At 45.5% G+C, this 19,645-nt stretch overlaps 1 protein-coding gene across 1 annotated transcript in view; it reads left to right on the top strand.

The window, feature by feature from the left end:
• The first annotated feature begins 13,492 nt into the window (after window positions 1-13,492).
• Window positions 13,493-19,645, top strand: part of LOC140725223 (delta-like protein 4) — a 47,080-nt gene continuing 40,927 nt past the window's right edge. The window contains exons 1-4 of the mRNA XM_073040382.1: window positions 13,493-13,817; window positions 14,021-14,275; window positions 15,416-15,473; window positions 17,615-17,878. Coding sequence (XP_072896483.1) covers window positions 13,593-13,817; window positions 14,021-14,275; window positions 15,416-15,473; window positions 17,615-17,878 — 802 coding nt within the window. The 5' untranslated portion in view covers window positions 13,493-13,592. The remainder of the gene's footprint in view (window positions 13,818-14,020; window positions 14,276-15,415; window positions 15,474-17,614; window positions 17,879-19,645) is intronic.

Here is a 19,645-nt window from a genome sequence, read left to right as displayed (position 1 = left end):
TACACACTGGAATTAAGGAGATTGAGAGGGGATCTGATTGAAACATATAAGATTATTAAGGGATTGGACAAGATAGAGGCAGGAAATATGTTCCAGATGCTGGGAGAGTCCAGTACCAGAGGGCATGGTTTGAGAATAAGGGGTAGGTCATTTAGGACAGAGTTAAGGAAAAACTTCTTCTCCCAGAGAGTTGTGGGGGTCTGGAATGCACTGCCTCGGAAGGTAGTGGAGGCCAATTCTCTGGATGCTTTCAAGAAGGAGCTAGATAGGTATCTTATGGTTAGGGGAATCAAGGGATATGGGGACAAGGCAGGAACCGGGTATTGATAGTAGTTGATCAGCCATGATCTCAAAATGGCGGTGCAGGCTCGAAGGGCCGAATGGTCTACTTCTGCACCTATTGTCTATTGTCTATATAGATAGATAGTTGGGAGGGTTTAGTAGATAGAAGCTTAGTTTTTTTTTTAAAAACAGTTTATCATTGGGCGTGTACGTTAAATGGATTTTTCTTCATTAGAGATTACATAGACATTTTCCTCTTTGTTTAATTTTATTGTTTTGGCATTTTTGGAGATTGTGTCTGCATTCCCCAGCTTGTTTTTAAGGATTAAGTATAAACATTTTTTCTCTGAACTTTTATTCTGGATATGGGGATCCGGATGTTGTAGAGCAATACTGCACAGTTCAGGCCCCTTTGGCCCAGGATGTTCTGCTCACCTTTCAATCTACTCCGTGATCAATCTAATGCTTCCGTCCTGTAGAGAATTACATTCATCTTTCATTATGAACCTGTGTAGGAGTCTCTCAAATGTGCCAGCCTCTATGATTACCCATGGCAGATCTTTCCATGCACCCACTGGTCTATGACTAAAAAAATACATCTCTGAGATCCCTGTACTTTCCTCTAATCACCGTAAAATTGTGCCCTCTTGTATTAGCCATTTCATGTTTTAATGATTACTCAGCCTCAGTCCATTGTTCCACAACAGTAATACTCTGTAAAGCAATGGAAGGCATCAAAGTAAATTGATATTTAAATTACATATATATTAGTTAGAAGCAAGGCCTGTAAGTGGGCAGAAGAACCAGTTAACATGACTCGATATGGTGGTGTGTTGTTCTGTAGTGTTTGGCTTTTTATATTTAGCAAAACATTTTTTTTCCTCTGCAGGGCTTTTTTTATTTTAGGGCTGTATGTTTTTTTTGGTAACTGGGGGGAGGAATTAAGGAAAGCTTTTTAAAACCACTGTTATAAAATAGGCAGCTTGCGGAGTCTCTCTCTTTTTTACTCTATGGGGACACGTTTTGGCTTTTTTTGCCGAATTTCCGGCTTTTTGGAGCGGTGGGAGGATTGGGGTTAGTTTTGAGTTTTAGGATTAATTTTAGTTTTCTTTTTTGTATTTTTTTTCCCCATTGCGGAGTTCTGGAGCATGCATGTTTTGTATATGGTTGTACTTATCACCGCCAGTTTTGATTAGCCTGCATATATTTATGTGTTAAATAAGAAAAAAATTTTATGGTGACTAAACAGATAAACGTTATAAGTTGGAAAGTACATGGTTGGAATCATCCTATTAAGCAAAAGAAGACTTTTAAAATCATTAATCGTTTCCAACACGATATAATTTTTGCTCAAGAAATGCATATCAGAAACGGAGAACAAAATAGATTTTTTAAAATGTGGAAGGGCCTTCAATTTCATGCTACTTGTCAAAATAAAACAAAGGGAGTATCTATTTTTATTAAATCTAATATTTTATTCATCCAGGAAGACATTGTGTCAGATATTAATGGTAGATTTTTAATTGTTAAAGGAACAATTTGAAATAGAAAATTTGTTCTGGTTAACCTATATGGACCTAATGTAGATGATCCTTCTTTCTTTAAAAATGTATTTGCTTTATTGCCGGATTTAAATGAATATATGTTGTTAATGGGTGGTGATTTCAACTGTTATTTAAGTCCTTTGATTGACAAGAGTTCAACCAATCAGCGGTTTCCGAGTTATTCTGCATCACTTATTAACTCTTTTTAAATTGATTTTAGCCTGGTTGAAGTTTGGAGACATTTACATCTTAATGATAGAGATTATTCTTTCTTTCACATGTTCACCAAAAATATTCGAGAATCGATTACTTTATAGCTGATCCCCGATTTTTGTCCAAAGTCCAGAAATGTGACTATGATGCTGTAGCTCTCTTGGATCATGCACCTTTAAGCTTAGCTTTTGAATGAATGATGTTGTTATTGCAAATTTGTCTTGGTGTTTTCCAGAAAATTTATTACAAAGTTTGGACTTTGTCAAATTTACTGAGACTCAGATAAAAGATTTTTTTCTTTTTAATAATACGGGAGATGTGTCAAAATTGATTATATGGGATACATTTAAAACACATTTGCAAGGTCAGATAATCTCCTATTCAGCTAAGCTTAAGAAACAGACAAAAACAGAGTTAGATAAGATTTCCAAACAAATTAAAGACTTGGATAATATTTATGCAGTCTCTCCTAACATTGATTTATTCAAACAATGAGTTGAACTCCAATCACAATATAATTTATTATTAACTTATCCTATTGAAAGAAATTTGTTTAAATTGAAAAGTCAATTTTACGTGTTTGGAGATAAAAAATAATAAGCTATTGGCATCTCAATTAAAAGCAGCTAGAGCTAAACGACAAATCTAAAAAATTCATAAGGGAGATGGTAGTTTAGCATGTAATTATGAAGATATTAATAAAAAAATTTTAAGACTTTTATATTGAACTTTATAAATCTCAGTTTCCAGTTGATTCTTCTAAGATGAATGCCTTTTTACAAAACATTGATTTTCCTCAAATTTCTGTTGAAGATCAACAAACTCTTGACGCTCCTATTACTGAAAGTGAAATTCAGAAAGCTATTTTTTCAATGCAATCTGGTAAAGCTCCTGGACTGGATGGTTATTCTGTAGGATTTTATAAAAAATCAGAAAAATTGCTCTCTTCATATATGTTGGAAATGCTTAAAGATTCTTTTTTGATAGGAGAGTTACCTGTCACATTTTATGAAGCTTCTATTTCTTTAATTCTTAAGAAAGATAAAGACCCTACTGACAGTGCTAAATATAGACCTATTTCATTATTAAATGTGGATGCTGAAATTCTTTCAAAAATAATGGCTAATCGGCTGGAGAATATACTAGCTAAAATTATCTCTCAAGGCCAAACAGGTTTCTAAAGGGCCGTTATTCCTTCTCTAATGTTCAAAGACTGCTATATGTTATATATTCATCCTTTTCTAAGTCTCCCCAATGTGTCGTCTCTCTTGATGCTGAAAAGGCATTTGACAGAGTTGAATGGAAATACTTACTTAATGTTTTAGAGAAATTCAGATTTGGTATTAATTTTAATAAGTGGATCAGAATGATATATAAAAGCCCTATTGCTACTGTTATTACTAACAATTGCAGATCTTTCTTTTTGGCTTTCACAAGGTACGAGACAAGGATGTCCGTTAAGTCCTTTGTTATTTAATTTGGTTCTGGAACCCTTGGCCATTGCACTTCGTGAAGCTAAAGATATTCATGGAATTATCATAAATGGGACTGCTCATAAGATCTCTCTTTATGCTGATGATCTCTTAGTTTATATTTCAAATCCTGAAGAATCCATTCCTAGTTTATTGAAACTATCAAATGATTTTGGAAAGTTTTCGGGATATAAACTAAACCTTCATAAAAGTGAATTATTTCCCCTAAACAATTCTGCTTCTCTATATGATGACACTCCTTTTAGGGTTACAGACTCGTTTAAATATTTAGATATTATTATTACCAAAAATCATAAGACCTTTATAAAGCTAATTTGGTTCCTTTAGTGGATTTTCTGAAGCAATTATTTTGTAGATGGAATCCACTTACACTTTCGTTAGCCGGCCGAATTCATGCAAGTAAAATGATGATTTTACCAAAATTTTTATATGTATTTCAAAATATCCCTATTTTTTTAACTAAGAAGTTTTTCGATCAGGTTGACTCTATTATTTCATCTTTTGTTTGGAATAATAAAACAGACAGACAGACAGACATACTTTATTGATCCCGAGGGAAATTGGGTTTCATTACAGCTGCACCAAGAATAGAGAAGAAACATAGCAATATAAAACCATAAATAATTAAATAATAATAAGTTAATCATGCCAAGTGGAAATAAGTCCAGGACCAGCCTATTGGCTCAGGGTGTCTGACACTCTGAGGGAGGAGTTGTAAAGTTTGATGGCCACAGGCAGGAATGACTTCCTATGACGCTCAGTGTTGCATCTTGGTGGAATGAGTCTCTGGCTGAATGTACTCCTGTGCCTAATCAGTACATTATGGAGTGGATGGGAGTCATTGTCCAAGATGGCAAAAGACCAAGAATTGGTAAGTATCATTTACAAAAATTAAAAAAAAGATGGAGGCCTTGCTCTGCCTAATTTAAGATTGTATTATTGGGCTGTTAATATATGTTATATGTGTTTTTAGTTATTTTGGGCTGATAAAAATGAACAACCACCTTGGACTGATTTGGAATTGAATGCTGTGAAATAGTTTCACTTAACCTCATTATTAGGAAATTCTCTACCTGTAAAACTGACCAAAATAACTAATTTAAATACTAAGATTGGTTGCGGATTTTGAAGTTGGTCAATTCTTCTTCGATCTGTGCCAGTCACTCTTTAATTCAATTTAATATTGTGCATCGTTACTATTTGACAAAGGAGAGATTGTCTAAAATGATTCCTAATGTTGATAGTCTCTGTGACAGATGTAAAACCGAGACGGCCACATTGACACATACGTTTTGGTCGTGTTCTGTACGGAAACATTTTTGGAAGTCTATTTTCTCTACAATTTCTAAAGTTTTTAAAATAATTTACAACCTAATAAATTGACAGTTTTATTTGCTACAGTCCCTCAATATATTCATGGTATTTCTCCATCAGACCAACATGTAATTGTATTTGTTACATTATTGACCAGAAAGGCTATTTTGTTGAAATGGAAAGATGTTTCTGCTCCTACTTTGATCCAATGGCTCTCTCAGGTGATGTTATGCCTTAGTTTGGAGAAAATCAGGTTGAACTTTCGATTCTTGATTTGATTTTGAGAAAAGGTGGGGTTCATTCGCCCGCTACTATCATCTGATTTGAGTTAATTAATATGATTTCCTTCCGATTTTCTTTAAGTGGATTTGAGTTGGTAGATTGATGTTTTTCTTTATGGAAGCTTGTATGATGTGTAGCTCGGGGTTGTGCTCCCAATGGGGTTTTTTGGGGGTTTTTTTCAGTTAGTAGGGGTTCTTTTTTTCCTTTTTTCTTTCAAAACAATACACTTCACACTTTATATTTTCTTCTTATTATTGATATATTGCTTAGTTTTGTTAATTAGTTATTTGCTAATTTAAATTCTTCATTGTACATAATGACATATTGACTTAATGTATCTTTTTTGTTGATCTTCAATAATAATTTTAAAAGATTTTAAAATGAGAAAGATCGTGGAGAGGGGAGGGGTGAGTACAGTAATAGAAGGGTCTTGGATAGAGGAGGGGTAAAGGGTTAATAGAAGGGTCATGGATAGGGGACTGGTGAGGGGGGTAATAGAAGGGTTGTGGATTGGGGAGGAGTGAAGGGGTAATAGAAGGGTCGTGGATAGGGGAGGGGTAAGAGGGGTAATAGAAGGGTCATGGATAGGGGAGTGGTGAGGGGATAATAGAAGGGTCGTGGATAGGGGAGGGGTAAGAGGGGTAATAGAAGGGTCATAGATAGGGGAGTGGTGAGGGGGTAATAGAAGGGTCGTGGATAGGGGAGGGGTGAGTACAGGTAATAGAAGGGTCGTGGATAGGGGAGGGGTGAAGGGGTAATAGAAGGGTCGTGGATAGGGGAGGGGTGAAGGGGTAATAGAAGGGTCGTGGATAGGGGAGGGGTGAAGGGGTAATAGAAGGGTCGTGGATAGGGGAGGGGTGAAGGGGTAATGGAAGGGTCATGGATAGGGAGGGGTGAAGGGGTAATAGAAGGGTCATGAAGAAGGGAGGGGTGGGTAATGGTAATAGAAGGGTCGTGGATAGGGGAGGTTGAGTACAGGTAATAGACACACTGTCTGAAATCAAGGACAGAAAGTAAATTAGTAAGAAGTTACTGGGATTTCAGCTGACTGGGTATGGAAAGGGGAAGGTGTTACCTTGTGGGGCAAGGACGGGAATATAATGGAGCAAAAATTCCAAAGGACAAGAAGGGCGGGGAGGGGAAGACAAAAGTGTGCAGTGATGTGCAGCAGAGCACAGGAAGATCCTCGGTGGAATTAGCAGAGGACATCATCATCAGTGTAGACTCTCTTGGTTGGGTAGTCTGGGGAACGGCTGGCAAGGACTTGACACGGAGGGGAAGGTCAGTCAGTACCTGGGAGGGTTGGAGAGAATGGCATTCGGGGTAACTGGGTACAGACAGGCAAGGACAATGGAAAGGCTGGGGTGGGTTGGGAACGAAGGGAGGAGCAGCATTCCTGGTTCCTCTGGTCCGTAAAGGAACAGCGCCTACCTTCTCCAACAGGCTGTGGCTGCCTCCCATTTCCCTGCTGGATGCCCCAGCACTCGGGCATCTGACGGATGCCCCAGCACTCGGGCATCTGACGGATGCCCCAGCACTCGGGCATCTGACGGATGCCCCAGCACTCGGGCATCTGACGGATGCCCCAGCACTCGGGCATCTGAGGGATGATTTAGAGCTTCACACTGGGACCTCAGTTTGCAACTGGAATGGAAACAATTCATTGGCTAGCTTCCCCTGTCATTCAAACCCGCTGTGACTGAGAATAAGCCATTTATCTCTCTCCATTACTTCCCTGCTGGGAATAGGAGGAATTGTGAGTTTCAGCCATAAGATTTGTTTTTTTCTGCTATTTTAGGAATAAAGTGACACTTTTAACTGCACAACCAGTCACATGTTGCCAGCTTAGACATCCAATCATCCATCTCAGTGCTCACATGGGATGTCAGCAGCCGCAGCCCACCCTGGGTACCCGGTATAAATGAGGCGTCAGCCATAAAAAGCTGCAGGATACCACGTGCATGACCCTGTTCCATGGGGAGAATTAAACGAAGGCCAGCCTGCTGTCTGCTTTCACAGGTAGCGCAGGGGCACAGGAAGTTGAGACACTGCCTCATAACATCAGAGAATCAGCTTCGGGAGCTGTCTGTGTGGAATTTGCATCTTCGCCCTGTCATCACGTGGGTTTCCCCCAGCTGCTCCAGTGCACACTAATGGGCCACTGAAGATTGCCCTCAGTGAGTGGATGAGGGGTAGGTCTGGGGTGGGGGGGAAGTTGACGGGAATGCGAGAAGAATAAGCTGAATCATTGTAAATAGCGAGTTGGCTCAAAGGGCCTGTCTCCATGCTTCCTCAGTGATTTAAGATGCTGGTTCAGCCGAGCATTCTCAAACCTGTCCACCTACCCTAACACCACCTGTCACTGACTTCTCCTGCTGAAAGTGCGGGTATCACACGGGGCCAAAGACCACGGCTGGGGAAGCACTCACCCCCACACCACCCCACCCATCTGGAGAAGGGGGGGAGAGGAGGGGAAGGAAGTGGCCAGAGTGAAGTGAGGTAGAAGGACAGAAGGTTGGAATAGGAAGAGGAGAGGCAGGGGAATAGGAATACAAGGAGGCAAAAGGATGAAAAGAGGAAACAGTTTGGGGGAGGGGTGGTGAGGGGAATAGAGAAAAGGAAAGAGGGTCAAAGGAGGCATGGAGAGATGACAGGGTGTGGAACAGTTTCCTGGAATAGTAGGACCATTGTACAAGGAGATCACTAGAGGGGAAGAGGGTGGGAAGGTGGGGACTCAGATAATGCAACCAAGGCAGTTTGTGGGAAAGTGTCAGTGTGGGGGTACAGACTGTAATAAAGGCCAGAGGACAAGCTGAAGGGAAAGGAGATTATCCTGGGGGGTGAATGACCAGGAGTGGCTGCTATCTCATAGCTTCCGGGATCTGGACACCGTCCTCACCTTGGCTGCTGTCTGTGTGGAGTTTGCATGTTCTCCCTGTGAGCTCTGGGTGTTCTAGTTTTCTCCCACATCTCAAAGGTGTATGGGCTGATAGGTTCAGTGCTGCTGTAAATTGCCCCTAGTGTGTAGGAGAGGGGGTAGAATCTGGGAAGAACTGGGTCATTTGGGGAAACCAAGACTCAGAGACACATAGATAGTCTGAGGAAAGTTCAAATTTATTGCCATAGGCATACATACCCAGGATATAAATGCCAGCACAATTAGTTTTTTTTAGAAACATGACAGACTTCAATTAACCTCAGACGCTGTGGGAAGCAAGTGCAAAAATTGCCAGGGCCCTGACAGAGATATTTAAATCATCCTCAGTGACAGGTGAGGTACTGGAGGATTGGAGGACAGCCAGTGTGTTCCTCTGTTTCAGAAAGGCTCTGAAAATAAACCAGGAAATGACAGGTTGGTGCACCTGACATCAATCGTGGGAAAGTTATTGGAAGGTATTCCAAGGGACTGAATATATCGGGATTTGGATAGACATGGACTGGTTAGGGATAGTCAGCATGGCTTCGTGCCTGGTAGGTCATGGCTAACCGATCCGAGAGAGATTTTCAAGGAAGTTACCAGGAAAGCTGATGAAGGCAATGTGGTGGATGTTGTCTATATGGTCAGGCATTTGACAAGGTCCAACATGGGAGGCTGGGTAAGAAGTTTCAATCACTCGGTATTCAAAATGAGGTAGGAAATTGACTTTCTGGGAGAAACCAGAGAGAGGTAGTAGGGTGTTGCTGTCTGTCTGGAGGCCTGTGACCAGTGGAGTGCCACAGGGATCGGTGCTGGGTCTGTTGTTGTTTGTCATCTATATCAACGACCTGGATGACAATATTGTTAACTGGATCAGCAAATTTGCGTGTGACACCGAAGTTGGGAGCATGGTGGACAGTGAGGAAGCCTGTTGTGGCTTGCAGTGGGATCTGGACCAGTTGGAAAAATGGGCTACAAAGTAGCAGATTGAATCTAATGCAGACAAGTGCGAGGTGTCACACTTCGGCACCTACCAGAGTAGTTCCTGCGGAGTGAACGGTAAGCCACTGAGGAGTGTGGTAGAACAAAGGGGTCTGGGAATACAGGTCCATAATTCAATGAAAGTGGTGTCACAGTAGAAAGAGTTGTAAAGAAAGTTTTGGCACATTGGCCTTCATATTGAGTGCAGGAGATGGGATGTTATGTTGAAGTTGTATAAGACATTGGTGCAGCCTAACTTGGAGTACTGTGTGCAGTTCTGTTCACCTACACACAGGAAAGATGTAAATAGGGTCGAAAGAGTAGAGAAATTTTAAAAAGATGTTGCCGGGTCTGGAGGACCTGAGTTATAAAGAAAGATTGAATAGATCAGGACTTTATTCTTTGGAATTCAGAAAATTGAGGGTGATTTGACAGACGTATACAAAATTTTGAGGGGTATAGATAGGGTAAATACAAGCAGACATTTTCCACTGAGGTTGGATGAGACCACAACCAGAGGTCATGGGTTAAGGATGAAAGGTGAAAACTTTAAGGGGAACGTGAAGGGAAACTTCTTCACTCAGAGGGTTGTGAGAGAGTGGAATGAGCTTCCAGCACAAGTAGTGGATATGAGCTCTGTTTCAGCATTTAAGAGAAGTTTGGATCGGTACGTGGATAGTAGGGGTATGGAAGGTTACAGTTTGGATCGGTACGTGGATAGTAGGGGTATGGAAGGTTATAGTTTGGATCGGTACGTGGATAGTAGGGGTATGGAAGGTTATAGTTTGGATCGGTACGTGGATAGTAGGGGTATGGAAGGTTATAGTTTGGATCGGTACGTGGATAGTAGGGGTATGGAAGGTTATGGTTTGGATCGGTACGTGGATAGTAGGGGTATGGAAGGTTATGGTTTGGATCGGTACGTGGATAGTAGGGGTACGGAAGGTTATAGTTTGGATCGGTACGTGGATAGTAGGGGTATGGAAGGTTATAGTTTGGATTGGTACGTGGATAGTAGGGGTATGGAAGGTTATAGTTTGGATCGGTACGTGGATAGTAGGGGTATGGAAGGTTATAGTTTGGATCGGTACGTGGATAGTAGGGGTATGGAAGGTTATAGTTTGGATAGGTACGTGGATAGTAGGGGTACGGAAGGTTATAGTTTGGATCTGTACGTGGATAGTAGGGGTACGGAAGGTTATAGTTTGGATCGGTACGTGGATAGTAGGGGTACGGAAGGTTATAGTTTGGATCTGTACGTGGATAGTAGGGGTATGGAATGTTATAGTTTGGATTGGTACGTGGATAGTAGGGGTACGGAAGGTAATAGTTTGGATCGGTACGTGGATAGTAGGGGTATGGAAGGTTATAGTTTGGATCGGTACGTGGATAGTAGGGGTATGGAAGGTTATAGTTTGGATCGGTACGTGGATAGTAGGGGTATGGAATGTTATAGTTTGGATTGGTACGTGGATAGTAGGGGTATGGAAGGTTATAGTTTGGATCGGTACGTGGATAGTAGGGGTACGGAAGGTTACAGTTTGGATCGGTACGTGGATAGTAGGGGTACGGAAGGTTACAGTTTGGATCGGTACGTGGATAGTAGAGGTATGGAAGGTTATAGTTTGGATCGGTACGTGGATAGTAGGGGTACGGAAGGTTACAGTTTGGATCGGTACGTGGATAGTAGGGGTACGGAAGGTTATAGTTTGGATCTGTACGTGGATAGTAGGGGTATGGAAGGTTATAGTTTGGATCGGTACGTGGATAGTAGGGGTACGGAAGGTTATGGTTTGGATCGGTACGTGGATAGTAGGGGTATGGAAGGTTATAGTTTGGATCGGTACGTGGATAGTAGGGGTATGGAAGGTTATAGTTTGGATCGGTACGTGGATAGTAGGGGTATGGAAGGTTATAGTTTGGATCGGTACGTGGATAGTAGGGGTACGGAAGGTTATAGTTTGGATTGGTACGTGGATAGTAGAGGTATGGAAGGTTACAGTTTGGATCGGTACGTGGATAGTAGGGGTACGGAAGGTTACAGTTTGGATCGGTACGTGGATAGTAGGGGTATGGAAGGTTATAGTTTGGATCGGTACGTGGATAGTAGGGGTACGGAAGGTTATAGTTTGGATCGGTACGTGGATAGTAGGGGTATGGAAGGTTATGGTTTGGATCGGTACGTGGATAGTAGGGGTATGGAAGGTTATAGTTTGGATCGGTACGTGGATAGTAGGGGTACGGAAGGTTATGGTTTGGATCGGTACGTGGATAGTAGGGGTACGGAAGGTTATAGTTTGGATCGGTACGTGGATAGTAGGGGTACGGAAGGTTATAGTTTGGATCGGTACGTGGATAGTAGGGGTATGGAAGGTTATAGTTTGGATCGGTACGTGGATAGTAGGGGTATGGAAGGTTATAGTTTGGATCGGTACGTGGATAGTAGGGGTATGGAAGGTTATAGTTTGGATCGGTACGTGGATAGTAGGGGTACGGAAGGTTATAGTTTGGATCGGTACGTGGATAGTAGGGGTACGGAAGGTTATAGTTTGGATCGGTACGTGGATAGTAGGGGTATGGAAGGTTATAGTTTGGATCGGTACGTGGATAGTAGGGGTATGGAAGGTTATAGTTTGGATCGGTACGTGGATAGTAGGGGTATGGAAGGTTATGGTTTGGATCGGTACGTGGATAGTAGGGGTATGGAAGGTTATGGTTTGGATCGGTACGTGTATAGTAGGGGTATGGAAGGTTATAGTTTGGATTGGTACGTGGATAGTAGGGGTATGGAAGGTTATAGTTTGGATCGGTACGTGGATAGTAGGGGTACGGAAGGTTATAGTTTGGATCGGTACGTGGATAGTAGGGGTATGGAAGGTTATGGTTTGGATCGGTACGTGGACAGTAGGGGTATGGAAGGTTATAGTCACTGCACAAGCTGATGGGAGCAGACAGGTTAAGTGGTTCAGCGTGGACAAAGGGCCTGTTTCTGTGCTGTATTTATCTATGATTCTATGACTATAGCATAAATTATACAGAACTTACAGAACAAAATAAACATAGCAGTAATGCATATTGAGAGAGAGAATAAAAGGAAAACAGTCTTAGGTAGTGTTGAGGTCAGTCAGGAAGCCAATAGCACTGGCGAAGAAGCTGTGGGTGAGCAGGTTTTCAGGCTCCTCTACCTCCTGCCTAAGGGTAGCAACAGGAAGAGGACCTGGCACTAATGGTGGGAGTCCTTAATGATGGATGCTTCCTTCCTGAGCTATTGCCTCTTGCAGAGCTCTCGATGGAGGGGAGAGCCATAACCACGATGGAACTGTGTGAGAGCACACTGCAATAGTCAGCAATCTGATGTGTCGTTGTTTCGTGTTTTAATGTGCCCAAGTTTCACATCTCTGAGTGATCAAATGTGTCTGCTAGATCAAGACTTTAAACAGCAATATCAACAAAAAAAGGTTATTGGATCTTTAGGATAAGAGTTGACATCTGGCAAAAGAATAACAGTTGTTTGCGAAACAATAACCGGCCCAGCAGAAGTCATTAGTAACAATAGAACTTCAGTCGCTCTACGAGAAAATATGAAACAGTAGGGTGCAAATTAGGAGCCTCGGTTATAGGTTAGTTGTGGCTTGAATTCAGTTCTCCATGCTTCAGTTAATGAAGGATATGAAGCTACTGGCCTATGCCCAACAGGTGTGGGTACAGGCTCCTGCAATCTGAACAGAGGGAAAAAATCAATTCTGACTCACTTGTAGGTTTGGCCACTGATTTATGATGAAAGTCCAACAGGAAGAGAAGAGTCTCAGCTCCATGGCTACCAAAGTAATCTCTGCAAAGGGGGAGGTTCTCAGCTTCATCCTAATGATTGACAGGTAGGGTAAATCATGCAAAGAGGAAGGCCTTTAGCCACCTCGAGAAAGAGGACATCTATTATTACATCCTAGTTATTGACAACCATGTAAACCAAAGGAAAATGTGCTTCTCTGTTCTATTATAGCGATGGACAACCTAGGGAACCCATTAAAAAGGGGAGGGGACCTGCTCCATCCTTGGGATTGAGGGTGTGTGCAACCCAAAGGAAGGGGGCATTTCCAGCATTCCTGCAACAAAAGTGTGGGCGACCTATGGAAAAGGGGCGTTCCCAGCTCCATTCTTCTGATTGACAGCCTAGGTAACCCATAAGAAGGCGAGAGTCCTTCAGACCTGTGATTGACAACATGTAACACAGGACGAGTACCATCCCTCTGGTTAACAGCCATTGTGAAAGGGAAGGTCCCGTCCCTTTGATGGACAGACTGGGTAACCTAGTGTAAAGGAGAGGCTCCGCCTTCATCCCATGATTGACAATCTGTCTAGCACGTGAAGGGGGCGGAACGCCTCACCCCTGTGATTGACAGCCTGGGTCACAGAGTCTGTATATTTAAAGGAGCCTCAGCGCTCAAACTGTGCAGCTGGTCGGAAGAGTGACCAAGGCTAGTGCGTTCGAGGAGCTGGTCCAGCGCGCATACCAATTACAGCACCACCCCCACCCACACACACGGGCTGCTGGGATCTAACGGGTGTATGCGGATTGCCACCTGCTTTGCAGGTTCCTACAGAGTGCGGACCCCTATAGTGTGCGGTCCGGATCGTCCGAAGCCTTTACAGACCGGGGTACAACGCAGAAGGAGTACAGGACTAACTGCCTTTGGGACACTCCTAGAGGAAAGCAGCCAGGGTTTGAAGAGACGGGGGATGGCAGCTTTACGCACTGTCCACGCTGCGCTCTTTTTCTCACTCCTTCCCCAGGTAAACCGGTCCATCCTCGCCTGCATTTCCTGCCCCTCTCTCTCTCTCTCTCTCGGCCCTTGCCACCCTCCCTCCCTCTCTCTCTCTCCTCCCTTGCCCCCGCCCCTCACTTCTCTGCCCTGTGCCCCTCTCCCTCCCCTCCTACCATTCTCACTCCAGCTCCCTGCACTCCGCCTCTCACCCTGGCCTTGTCTTTTTTAAAGGTCTCTTGCCGCGGTACGTTCGAACTGAAGATCCACCAATTTGTGAACGGCGGGGGCTTGTTGGCGTCTGGCGGTCGCTGCGTGCCCGACTGCCGCACTTTCTTTCGGGTGTGTTTGAAGCATTTCCAAGTGGTGGTGTCCCCGGAACCGTGCACCTACGGAAGCGTCCTCTCCCCGCTCCTGGGCGACAGCAGCTCATTCAGGGTGGCGGCCACTCAGGTCCCACTCAGGCTGAACTTCACCTTCAAGTGGCCGGTGAGGGGCAATCCCTGGTTCAAATGAACGGCGGGCCAGGGCAGGGCAGGGCAGGGTTGGGCTGGGCAGAGCGGAGAAAGGAACGCCCGGCCGGCCGGCTAGTCGGGGCAGACCGGAGAGAAGGGAGTACAGGGAGGATACCGGAGTAATAGCTCGGTGCTGGAAACGTCAGGGAGAGAATGGTAGGGGAGAGGCTGCCCTCCCACCCTTGATTCCACCTCAAGGGCACACACATACACATCTGTACGCAGGCACACACATACACACACCTATACACATCTGTACGCAGGCACACACATACACACAGCTACGTACACATACACACACCTATACACACCTGTACGCAGGCACACACATACACACACCTATACACATCTGTACGCAGGCACACACATACACACAGCTACGTACACATACACACACCTATACACATCTGTACGCAGGCACACACATACACACACCTATACACATCTGTACGCAGGCACACACATACACACAGCTACGTACACATACACACACCTATACACATCTGTACGCAGGCACACACATACACACACCTATACACATCTGTACGCAGGCACACACATACACACACCTATACACATCTGTACGCAGGCACACACATACACACACCTATACACATCTGTACGCAGGCACACATATATGCACCTACATACCCACAAGAACGACCATAGAGGCACCTACACGCACACAGAAACAGAAATAACGTGCAAATATAGAATCGGATTCAGGGAAATGCCCTCCGATGCACAAACACCTTCACACCGACACAAAAACAGGAACAAATACCGGAAGCAGGCAGGAAAAAAAACACAGGCAGGCACAGAGTGATGTTTAAACTCTTACTGAAAACACGCTGTATAAAAGGGACCGATTTTCAGCAGCTAGCAGAAACAAAAAGAGAATATTAGAATCGGGTTTATTATCCCCGGCATGTGTTGTGAAATTTGTTAACTTAACCCGGGGAGAGAGGAGAACCAGGTGGGCGTTTGGAGATGCTAAGGGGCAGCAGCGGCGGCTCGTTGCCGTGACCGAGCGGCATTAGCGCTGTTAACGTTAAAAGGAAAACTGTAGAGATACGGTAGCTTCTCTAACTCTCCCCCCTCTTCTGTTTGACAGGGAACTTTCTCCCTCATCGTTGAAGCTTGGAACTCTCCCTCCAGCCAGCTGAGCCCCAGTAAGTCGAGTGGTTTGAGACGGGGCGAGACTGAGGTGCGCGCCGTTAATCAGTTCAATTGATAAATAGCGTTGTAGAGAGGTTCCCCGTTAGTTTAAATACAACACTGTTAGGTTCTAGTTGTGCAGGTTTGCGGTTCGAGCTCGCCGACCCACAGTCCTGACTCTTCAACACAATCGACTTCCTATCGTTTATTTTTGGCGTGGGAAACTGAGCTGGATGTTGGTGAGAAAGGCGAAATCTTGCCAAGCCTTCCGCTCGGCTTTTTCCTGCGCTTAACACCTCCGGCAATCGACGCCGCCTTTATTGGAAAAGCGACTTCGATTGTTCTGGTGAGAGAGAGAGAGAGAGAGAGGTTGGGTTACAGAGGCCGGCACTTCGTTTGCTCGGATCAATTGTCGGTGAAAACCAAGTCTCCATCATTCCGGGATTACTGGATTCTGATGTCTTGTCTCCATCACCGGGACCTGCAGTCGTTGTCTCCGCAATCTCCTGACTTGATCAGTCCAGGGTCTGCTGGTGACTGAATCGCATGATCACTTCGCCAGAGGGGAACTTTCTGTCTCGCGGGTCTTCATCCTCCATCCCGTCAGTATATCCGTCTCTTCAAGATGCCCTTGCACCTTGAGTTCAGGATCCATTGCTGCACCCACCCCCCCCCACCCCCACTGTCCCCGTTCACGCCGGTTCCAGGCCTGCTCGTCATCCCGCTTCACTCCGGATCTGCAGGGTTCACCATGCTGGGATCTACATGCTCTGGGGCCTTATCTCCCTATCACTCCGGGATCCTTATCACTCCAGGATTAACGCACTTCCAACACCTTGAGCTGATAGATGAATCCGGATACAGACTGGCTTCGTCGCCCTAGGACCCCATCGCTCCGGGATCTGCGTGTGTTTCACCGGACCCACAACCACCGCGACATCTACGCGCAGTCACTCTCCCTCGGCCTGCGTGTCTCCCCATCGCTCCAGGATCACATCAGGAGAAAACCCTTTCCCCCGAACTCGGATCTGAACATTTCATTCCGCAGAGTTCAGCACTTGGAAACTCTTCCCGAAAACAAGTCCAGGACGTCCGTTCTCCTACTGTGTCAAGGCTGATCTCCACGTAACACAAAATCCATCCCCAATAAAATGAAAATTAGTTATTAGTCCAGTATTTCCCAGGTTTGGAAGGGTTCTTATAAATAATTTTCTATAGGGATCAGGGGGTATGGAGAGAAAGCAGGTACAGGGTTCTGAGTTGGATGATCAGCCATGATCATACTGAATGGCGGTGCAGGCTCGAAGGGCCGAATGGCCTACTCCTGCACCTATTTTCTATGTTTCTACTCAGCAGTTCAGTACGAGGCTGAGTTCATTCTTCTATGCCCCTGGTTGGGATGTGACCGCGTCACCGCCATTATTTGTATATAGCCCGTCCTTTGACCCTGGTTACGAAATCTGCGGGTTGAGTAGAATTCTAACCCAGTATCTAATTTTGAGGAGATACAGTGATATTTCAGTTTCCAAAATAAAGCACAGATAAAATCAGAAAATGCGAACAGTATCAGCACAGCACACGTCTTGCTGGCTGACAGCTGCCCCGACCTGTTTCCTGGCACGCAGACAATGTCAACATCGTGCTCCCGCAGACCGGAGCGAATTCCGGCGTCCTCTCCAACGAGTCTCCCCGTGGAATGCGTGGGTTGTCCCAGGGTGCTTCGGTTTCCTCCCAGAGTCCGGTGACATGCCGGGCCACTGTAAATTGTCCCGTGATTAGGTTAGGGTTAAATCGGGGCGGCATGGTTCGAGGGGCCGAATGGACGCGGTATCCTAAATACTTGTAGGTAAATCATCACCAGCGTCTCTGACCCTCTCTCGGACTGGCGTCTCTGGCTCTCTGGTCTGAATGTCCTTTCTGTTTACTGCGGCCTGGCGGGTTTCTCATTCCCATGTCATTGTGCCGAGTCGGGCCTGCCCACCGAGCTCGATACCCCCCGCATTAGGGTTGAATTTTGATCATTGTAGGTGCAGAGGTTTAGCTGGGGATCCGGGCGCTGGCCGAGTTGAGGGACAGGACGGTGTGTTTTATTCTGGTCTTTCCGGGAACTGCTAGCACGCTTGTCCTGAGTTAACCCGCTTGTTTCTACGCGCAGATGTAACCAGCCCTGAGATGCTGATCAGCCGTTTTGCTATCCAGAGACACCAGCCTGTGGACACGGTCTGGTCCCGGGACGTCCAGCGAATGGGCCATACCCAGCTGCACTACTCGTACCGTGTGGTCTGCACCCACCACTACTACGGCGAGGGCTGCTCCCATTACTGCCGGCCCAGGAACGACACCTTTGGGCATTACACCTGTGGACAGGAGGGGCAGCGGATCTGTATGGCCGGATGGGAAAATGAGTACTGCACACAGCGTAAGGCTGGGGGAACGGGGAACGGGGACGGGGTGAGAGGGAGAGGGAACGGGGTCACACAACATCGCCAGAGCGGGTTATTATTGCGGCCACTCAGGAAAGGCCGCTGCAGTGAAGGGGACCAAGAGGGAATGAGGGTAGAGGCCATACTGAAACTAGCGGCTCTTACTGGCCCGGGTGCTGAGCGCTGTTACTCCGGCACGGGCGATTTCAAACTCCTCACTCAGGTGTGACTGCACTGTTCATTGTATTGGAGCGGCCCAGAGGCTTATCACTGGAGTGTTGATACTGGCACTGTCCAAGCAACTAGTCCCCAGTGACAGGGCATCTTGTTAGCAGTGATGACGCCCTGTCGCCGGAGACTGGCACAGGAGGGTTACTGCTTCTTCGGGGTAGATTGTACCGCTTCTCATGGAAACACGGGAGACTGCAGTCGCTGAAATCTGGAGAGGATATCCACCCAAAACATGGACAGTCCATTTTCCATCCGGAATGCTGCTCCCCCACCTGCTGAGTTTTTCCCAGTAGGTTGTTTGTTGGGACCTTGGAAGTACTGGACTTCTGGTTAAAAGGCATCACCTCGGCCTGTTCCCCCACGGACCAGTCAGCGTGCATTTCTTTGCTCGGGTCTCCTAAGCAGAAATGATGCCAGAGTCCAGAGCGCCTCCCTCTCTGTGCCTGTATTTGTGCTGGACATCTTCAGACTTCGTTCCTGTCCCTGTCCCCGAGTACATGCCGGCTGTGTTGAATTGGCGCTGGGTACAGTCGCTAGCAATTTCCCGTGTGTGACCAACACTAGGGAGAGGGAGAGGGAGAGGGAGGGGGCTGTCTTTGTACTTGGGGGCTATGCGACTGCCTACACCCCTGTGATTATCTCTCTCCACAATGCACTAGCAGTAGAAGCCAATGCTGACTGTGGAGTGATACGAGTGTGGCTGTGTACAGAATATACAGTCAGAGAGGGTGTGTACAGAATATACAGTCAGAGAGGGTGTGTACAGAATATTCAGTCAGAGAGGGTGTGTACAGAATATACAGTCAGAGAGGGTGTGTACAGAATATACAGTCAGAGAGGGTGTGTACAGATGTATTCCTGACACAGCACTGGTTAACGATATTGTCCTTTGCCGATGTGGAACTACAGGATTATTACTCAGACTGGAGGTGGAGTGGATGTGCGAGAGAGGAGCGGGGCAGGACACTAGGTGTGATTGCGAGCTGTTACTGACACTGGGGGGCGGGGGTCATTTTTCATCGTCACTGTTCCTCCCACCTCCGTTACTCAATGCCACCTCCTCATTCCTTACCCATCATATTGCATCACTTTCAGCCCTTCATCACCTCCCATCCTCTCCCCTCCTCCATCTGCCTATCACCCTCCCTCACCCGGATCCACCTATCACCTGCCAACTCTGCTCCACCAGATATCACTACTCCTTCAGTCCAGATGGAGACTCGAGCTGAAATGTTGATTGTTCCATTCCCTCTGTAGTTGCTGCCTGACCTATCGAGCTGCTCCAGCTTTGCATGTGTTCTCCAGCTTACAGCAAAGCATTTTTGCCGCTTGCTCGCGGGCTGTACTCTCACTCGGATCCATTTGTGGCAGCGGGTATTACTGGCATTGTGATGGGATTTGTTACAGACACTGTGTAACCACAGGTTATTACAGTTTCACTGATATCCTTAAAACTACCTTTTAGTGAAGTTTATTACCAGCAAGTACATATTTAAAAACAAATTATAAACAGCAGAAGCTAGAAATCTGAA

This window comes from Hemitrygon akajei, chromosome 3, assembly GCF_048418815.1.
Source record: "Hemitrygon akajei chromosome 3, sHemAka1.3, whole genome shotgun sequence".
In the NCBI taxonomy this organism is placed as follows: domain Eukaryota; kingdom Metazoa; phylum Chordata; class Chondrichthyes; order Myliobatiformes; family Dasyatidae; genus Hemitrygon; species Hemitrygon akajei.
This window is presented reverse-complemented; position numbering and strand designations above follow the sequence as displayed.